Source organism: Phoxinus phoxinus (genome assembly GCF_949152265.1).
Source record: "Phoxinus phoxinus genome assembly, chromosome: 25".
NCBI lineage: Eukaryota > Metazoa > Chordata > Actinopteri > Cypriniformes > Leuciscidae > Phoxinus > Phoxinus phoxinus.
The window spans coordinates 3,153,676-3,161,889 of NC_136900.1; the positions used below are offsets into that span (position 1 = coordinate 3,153,676).

An 8,214-nucleotide genomic window follows, 5' to 3' on the forward strand; every position below is an offset into this window, starting at 1 on the left:
ATCATCCGATGATGAAGAGTGCTTCTGCCTCGTCTGTGTAGAGACGTTTTCAAACAGTCGTCTAAAGGAGACCTGGGTAAAATCTGTAAAATGCAACCATTGGGCCCATGATGCTTTTGCACCTCAGGCGAATCATTTATTTAATCAAGCTCTAAATACAGTTTTTTTTTTTTTTTTTTTGTTATTTATAAGTTTAAGGGATGAAATAAAAGAGTTAAGTTCAGCAAGAAAAAGAGGAAAGCTTAAAGGAGACTTAAGACAGTTTTGTTTGTGGATGAAGATTTTTGCATACAAGATTAAGAAATTAACAACATATTCAAGGGACCGCAACTTTGGGTTTTCATAATAAAAGATAACCTCTTTGAGAATGAAGGTGTGGGTCACATTTATAGGACTAAAAAGAAAAGAGCTTAATTCAGCCCAAAATCTATTGGTTACATTACAATTACAAAATAAATGGTCGGCTGTTTCTTCAACAAAACCACAAAAAGAGCAAGTTTCATCAATATCAGAATATTTAGAGAGGGATAAGTTAACAGGATAGATTTTATGAAGGATTTTATAATGAATTTCCTTAACTTTGTTGGATACACAAAATTTACAAGGCAAAAGCCAGGCCTTTTTCCAATTTACGTTTGTTACAAGGGACCCCCAATATAATTTACCCCTTGGAGTAATCTTTCTCTTCATTTGTTGTTGCATTTACGATCCAAGAACTCAATACTGCCCAAGCGTAAAGCTGGATAAACACTGAACTTTACTGAAGTTAAGATGATTTTTTTATTAATTGGCATTAAGCCTGCTGGGATATAGCTTTTATCAATGTATTATATTCCTTTGGTGGAACAGGAAAGTTATGGAAATTAAAAAATTGCTTGTAAGTTAGAATATGACCAAAATCATCAAAGACAGATCGAATGCAATTAAAGTTATTGTTGAACCATCTAAGAAAAAAGAGAGACTTTTTCCTGACGGTTATATCCGCGTTGGTCCAAAGGAGAACTTTGTGGGGAGAAAAGCTATGGACAAAACACAATTTCCACGAGAAGGCATTGTTGATGAAAGTTAGATAAGGAAATGGGTAACTTGCCAGGCAAAAAGTTACACTTTAATAGGAAGGACAGGCCACCAAGTTTGTTGAAGATATTATGAAAAACCATAACGACACCGGGTTCACAAGACATCTTTTCAGCCAGTTTACTTTAAAGGTGTTTATAGTATCAGCAAAATCCAAAAAGTCAAGGCCATCACCTCTGGAATTATTATTTTTTTAATTTGTGAGGCCTATTTTTCCAAATGAAATCCAAAAATATTTTGTTAATATCCTTTATAGCTTTATCATTGATAAACAGAGAGAGAGCTGGGTATACAAAGCGAGAGAGCCCTTCCACCTTAAATAACTCTACCGTATAATGAAAGATCTCTGAAGCCAGATGTTAAAGATGTTTTTAGTTTTTATCATTTTATCAGCAAAATTTAAGTGATGTCTGGTAACTGGATTTTTAGTGATATGATTACCTATATTTTACACTGCTTTTACTGGGATACCTTCCAATGGTGTCTCATTTAGCTCTAAATACAGCTCTTTTTTTTTCTTCTTTTTTTTTTTTATTGCTTAAAACAATACACAAGTAATAACAAAAAACAACAGAATACAAAAACAACAGCTCTAAATACAGCTCGTTCCGGATCCATGGTAAGAAGTGACGTCACGGTGCGAAGTGACCGCCTCCAGCGCATGCGCAACTACGCTTTAAGCGCAAGGCAACTGCGCTCATTTCGTATCGTTGTCGCGCCGCGCGCCTCACAAGTGTTCAGTCGCCGGACAGCGAGTGGGTCTGTGTACAGGAATTGCGATGCCACGCAGATGTGCTGTTCCTGGCTGTGGACAAACAACATCGTTGAATGCGCTGCCGAAAGATCCAGTCGTCAGGGAAAAATGGATGGACTTTATTTTTTGCGGACGTCCGAGTCACGGCAGTGTTAATTTAAGCGTTTGTTCTATACATTTTAAGGATGACTGCTTTGAGAACAAATCCCAATATGATGCTGGCTTTGCCAGAAAACTGTTGCTTAAAGATAAGTCCGTGCCGACTATTCTGGGCTCAACAACGACGACGCAAACTGTAAGTAATGTGTTTAAAACTTTAACCTAACCCTTGTGTTATGTTGCGGGTCCATTTTACCTGTTTCGATTTTCTAGTTGTTGGAAATACTGGTTAACCTATGTTTTTTTTCTTGATATGTTGTGACTTTTTCTCATTTATCATCATGACCTTAGCTTTTCCACACTTATTTCAATACAGAAAAATATTTTGTCAGCCACAGATTGTAAAAATTAGCTATCATTTATTTTTTCAAGCTTCCTGAAATAAAATTAAACCTTTTTTTTTCTTGATATTTTGTGACTTTTTCTCATTTATCATCATGAACATGCATGCAAAGTTTCAACATGCTGATGTGTTTTGACATATACAAACAAAATCACTATACGTTCACTATTACTAATAGTGTCAATTTGACCCTCATAGGCAACTGTACATTCAAAAGAAACGGTACAGACACAAAATAAAAACATTTATGTTATGTATGGCAGGGCACTTGTGATGTGAGGTGTGCCCATCCAAGTGTGAGAGCAAAACCAGCACCGTGTGTGAAGTGCAAGAAATTCATATGCAGAAAACACACACTTGCTGTGCGCTCATCATGTCAGAAGTAACTTCTTTCTATGAAATGAGTCTACAAAACAAAAGTTGAGCCAACTTAGGAAAAGTAAACATTATTTTCATTATACAGCTAAATTTAATTGTTCAGTTATGATGTTCAAAGCATAAAATGTAAAAAAAATTAAACGTAAAAATAATAATTATATATATATATATATATATATATATATATATATATATATATGTTAATCAATAATAATCACATTTTTTCAAACCAAAACTGTTTTAAAAAATGGTTAAAAAACATTTTCATAAATCATAATATGTTCTTATATATATATATTTTATGTTTGACATAATGTTGATATTAAAAGTTTTCAATTTGTACCTGAATCTTTGTTGTTTTTCATAGTGTACTTTTTGAGGAATTGTATTGAATCCAATTAGGGTCAATTTGACCCGCACCATAAAGGGTGTACAAATCGAACAGTGCACAAGGGTTAACTAACGCAATTTCATTCATTATGAATAATCACAGTGTTTGTACTTAGTTTACTTGCATATTGTTTTCAGAGACCGCCATGTTCAGGCCCCATATATAAAGAGGTTGGCTGTCAAACTGACGAACCCACTCAAACATCTGTGGACACACAGCTGTCGTTTCAAACCATGAGACCCAAGTGTCGTAGCAAAGGTATTATTTATATAATCCTAACTTGTGTCATCATATTCTATTTATAAGAAGCTTAAAAGTTGTATTGCCTAAAAGGAAGTATTTATAGTCCATATTTGTATAATACTGCAATTACAATTGATAGAATAAAACTTTACATTGTATTTTCTGACGTTATAGAAACACAAACAGAGCAGTCCTCAACTCTTTCAAGTGGTGATGTCGCCTTACCCTGGACTACTTCACAGCCTTTCACTTCAACACCTTTAAAAGATGAACGGCCTGCCAAAAGCCGTCGCTGTGAATTGGAGGGTGAAGAAAGTGTGTCTTTTGAAGAAGTCCGTGACACTCAGGACGTAACATATGAGCCTGCTCAGTCTGCCACCAGTGTGACCGAACCATCCAAGCATTCGTAAGTGTTTTTGTCTTTATCATGTTAAGTTTAGCATACATTTATGTGAACTGTATGTTTTACTGACTCGTAAAATTGATTATGTTGGGGGAAAAAATACACTACATTAATTTTTTGTTAATAATTTTCTCTTGTGATAGCATGTACACATCCAAAGCCTCTCATGAAGACACCAAATATATTGTGTTTGAAAGCTGTCTTCTTGAACTGTTCGAGACCTGTCCAGTGTGTTCACGAGCCTGCAATATTCAGCCTCGTAGCAATGGGACTTTTTTGGCCATTGATCAACTTTGCCCGCATTGTGAGTACTTCAGACAGTGGAAGAGCCAGCCCTGTGTCGGCAGTACCCCTGTTGGGAACCTCCAGCTGTCTGCTTCCCTGTACTTCTCTGGAGCTTCATTCTTCCAGATGAAAAAGGTTTGTGGGGTGTATTTTTTTATTTTTTATTCTGTTTAAAATAGTTTAAATGTATAATGCATAATTATTGTTTTTCTTTTGAAGGTATTTGAGTCAATGCATTTGAAGATGTTCAAATACAGAGCCTTCAGAAGGCATGCCAGCATGTACCTAGAGCCACTAATAATATATAAGTGGAAGAAGGAGCAGGGGGATTTAGTGAAGGGTCTCTGTGAGGCGGACGAGGTGATAATTGGTGGCGATATGAGAGCTGATTCGCCGGGTAAAGAGTCATGCTTGGCGATGCAAGTTCTTCTGCAGTCTTAATAATTTGTTCCTGTGTAAACTACTTTTTCTAAAATATGATTTGTATTGTGACATTTTAGGCCATTCAGCAAAGTATGGGAGCTACACCACAATGGATCTTCAAAAGAACCTCATAATAGACATCCAGCTCGTGCAAGTGAGAACATGCATTGATCACATCATGTCAATGAAAAACTACCAGAAGAAAGTGGCAACAGAGATGCCTTGCCTGTTTCAAGTTAAACTATTTTAAATTATAATTGTATTATAAATTACAATTGCTATTTATAATAAACCTTTTTATACTTTAAAGATGTAGTCGGATATGATTACTGTTTTAAAGGAATGAAATAACTGACTGTCACTGCCCTGATAACGATTGTTTCACAGAGTAATGAGGTCGGTGGTAGCTACCACATGGAGAAAGAAGGGTTAAAACGAAGCCTGGAATTGCTGGAGGAACGTGGTGTAAGGCTAGACTGCATTGTGACAGACCGACATCCCCAGATTCAAAAGTTTCTGAAAGAACGAAACGTCACACAGTACTATGATGTCTGGCATTTGGAGAAAGGTGCGTTTGAGCTTTCTTGTCTTGTGGTTATAACTGTACTTAGTACAGATTCTGAAAAAAACATGTTATGTTAATAAATGGACAGTTTTTTTTACATTACATAAACAATATTTATTTTTGGTATTACAATTGATTAGGGTTGTCAAAGAAGTTAGAGCAAATTGCCAGAGACAAGGACTGTTCGATAGTGAAAAAGTGGCAGCACAGCATAAGAAACCATCTCTACTGGACTGCAGCGTCCTCTACTTCAGGACCAGAGAAGGTGGCCAAGTGGAAGTCCCTCATCAATCACATTCAGGATGTTCACGTCCATGATGATCCATTATACCCACAGTGTGAACATTCACATCGAGTGTCTAAGGGCAGCACTAAACGCTTCAAACCTGGTGAGTGCGTAATATTTCATATTATTACCGTTACCAATCAAAGTGGCTGACTGTTATTCATCTGTGTGTCCCACAGTGCTAACACTGTTTCCATTATCCTTCACACAAATTCATACATGCTACTATTCCAGGTTCAAAACCACTTTACAGAGTCGAAAAGGTGCTGACTAACAACAGAGTCCTCAAAGATGTAGCAAAGCTCAGCCCTCACTTCCAGACCTCATCCTTGGAGGCCTTTCACAGTGTTAGTTTACGCTTTGCCCCCAAAAGTGTGGTATTTCCTTATATCGGAATGCTGTGCAGGTATGCAATGTAAAGTTGTATAGAAGCATCTTATTGCCATTTAATGAACCATAAAGTCCTATTATTTCATAATTGTATGTAATACCGGAAGCCTAGCATAAGCTTTAACGTAATTTGAAAAGCAGTTATAACATTTCGAATGCTTTGTCAATTCTTATTATTTTAAATTTATCTTGAAAAAATAATAACGCTGTGTCACTCCTACTTTTTAGTAACTACATGTTTTTTTTCCGCTGTTTTAGGTTGTATTTGGCCGGCATGCATTTCAATGAAAATGCTAACCGTCCAAAAGCGGCAACTACATCATCTGGAAAACCAATGTACAGACTTCTGTTCCCCAAGGCCAAAAAAGGATTGTACACCACAAAACCAGTGACACCCAACCCAACGTACTGTAAGTTTGAATAGATGTTTTAATTAGTAATTTGCAAAAAAAAACTAAATACAATACACACAATGGGTCTCATTCATGAAACACGAGCAGAACGAATGTTTGTGTAAATCGTGTGTAAAGTGGTTCTGGCGTAAATTTTCGGATTCATTAAAATGTTTGTATTTACCAAATGTTAGTTGGTACGAAAGAAATCTACACCTGCTCCCAGCCACGCGTAAATATGCGTTTAACATCCGAACGTTTTGCTCATTAATAAGGCTGCATTTTAATTCACCTTAATCGGGTACATATTTACACAGCATCTTGAAAAAATATTATATATAGTAATTACATATGGTTTTACTTTTATTATGAGAGCCAGTGATTGCAAACGGAACACTTTAATCAAATAATTAATTGCTTTCAATAGGGCTGGGCTATATTTTTTCGAAGTGAACTAATTCGTTTTTTTGCAGTCGAGCTTCATGATTTTCTCTTCACTTCTGGGACTGTTCGATTAACAGATGAAACTCCAGTAACTGCGTCTGTAATATCTGCCAAGCTTCCTTTTTAGGGCCTGATACGCCACTATGTACGCTTGAAAATAAAATGTGGCGTTTTGAATGAACTTCCGATAATAAAATATTATCTGATAATGAAATTTTTTTCTTTTCATTCGCTTTTGAGAAGACATGTTAAAATCCTTTGTTTGGTGTCATAATATGATGCCCATATACGGTTGTCAGTCGGATTTAATGGGTGGGGTTTATGGTAATTGAGAATGAGCGTGCATTTCCTCCCATTTCCGACTGATTGGAATTCATTAACACACACACACACACATTTCATTATCACATCTGACGTTTACGAAGTATTTGTGAATCAGGAGAAGAGTTTTCGGGAAGGTCTCTTTACGCGCAAATCACTCACATATTTACTCGTATATTTACGAATGTTTCATGAATGAGACCCATTGTGCATAGAACTTAATTTACAGTCTTACAAAAAAACATTCCAGGCTACGTCTACGATCTGATGACACTGCTGTTTGAAGAGGTTCTGCCAGATCCTCTTCCCTACATGGAGGAGCTGCATAAAGTTACAGTGCCTGGCAGTCTATGCACACAGCATGACAGACCTTCACTGGAGGAGGCCATTGCTGAGCATGTGTCAAGGTTTAGTCGAGGGGCAGTTTGAATCCGACATAGCTGCCTTCCGCATCTGGGAATGTTTGCCGTATACACAGGACAACACATGATGGTATTACAACCCTGATCTTTCTGCCTAGATAGCCCCAGCACCAACTGACAAAGCTTCTGTGAGCCAAATGCCTGTAGCGCCTGATGGAAACAGAGAAAAGACATTTAAAATCATACATTTGAAAGGTGTTATGGAAAGTGTTGTGTGTATATGTCAAAACTAATGTTATTTGAATATACATTTTGTTACATTAAATATTTATAATCCATATTAACATAAAACAATGGTGTATGTCAGAGTTCTTACTGGTGTAACCCTCTAAGTCTCAAAGGACCATAGTCTGCCCTGTAAATGTTATGTGCATTCTGTAACGAATACAAATTTAGGCAAACCGGTTCAAGTCCCGGGTGATGATTCATACAGGTAGGTGGTACTGGTGCCTGGTTAATTATTCTGACAACCTATTGAGAAGGCTATTGAGTTTACAATTGTAGTCCAACATGTAATACTCAAACATGCAGATTAACATAATTATTATTATTTGTCTTTCATTATGTGCATATACTTCAGGGGTCTCCATGCAGCATTCATGTTCTTGCTCAGTGGGCATTGCACCACAAGTGCACCGGTGAATGTTTAAAGCAATCATAAATGTGTTTGATGACACCTTTTTATGTAGAATTGCCATTTAAGGGTATTTACAATATTACTTTTTATCACTGGCTAATATAAACACATTTGTATAAGAGAATCTTGAAAATGTCGCCTTTCTAGTAGTTCTAACGTTACATGTGATAGAAAATTTAAAATGTTGCCTTATCAATGCTGCATCTTCATCTTCAAATATGGCCTCTGCATGCACTTTTGTCCGTGGTACACCTTATCATTTCATTGCAATTAGTTAAATAATGTTAAACTTTTAGCAAAT

The 8,214-nt window shown here is 36.4% G+C and overlaps 1 protein-coding gene across 1 annotated transcript; it reads left to right on the plus strand.

The window, feature by feature from the left end:
- The first annotated feature begins 1,806 nt into the window (after positions 1 to 1,806).
- LOC306993256 (uncharacterized protein) lies at positions 1,807 to 7,906 on the plus strand. Its single transcript, XM_079602928.1, has 11 exons — positions 1,807 to 2,126; positions 3,240 to 3,360; positions 3,520 to 3,751; positions 3,892 to 4,168; positions 4,253 to 4,430; positions 4,534 to 4,610; positions 4,844 to 5,024; positions 5,162 to 5,410; positions 5,542 to 5,713; positions 5,956 to 6,107; positions 7,105 to 7,906. The coding sequence occupies exons 1-11, from the start codon at positions 1,857 to 1,859 to the stop codon at positions 7,281 to 7,283; spliced, it is 2,088 nt and encodes a 695-aa protein (XP_079459054.1). The 5' UTR covers positions 1,807 to 1,856; the 3' UTR covers positions 7,284 to 7,906.
- Positions 7,907 to 8,214: the final 308 nt, after the last annotated feature.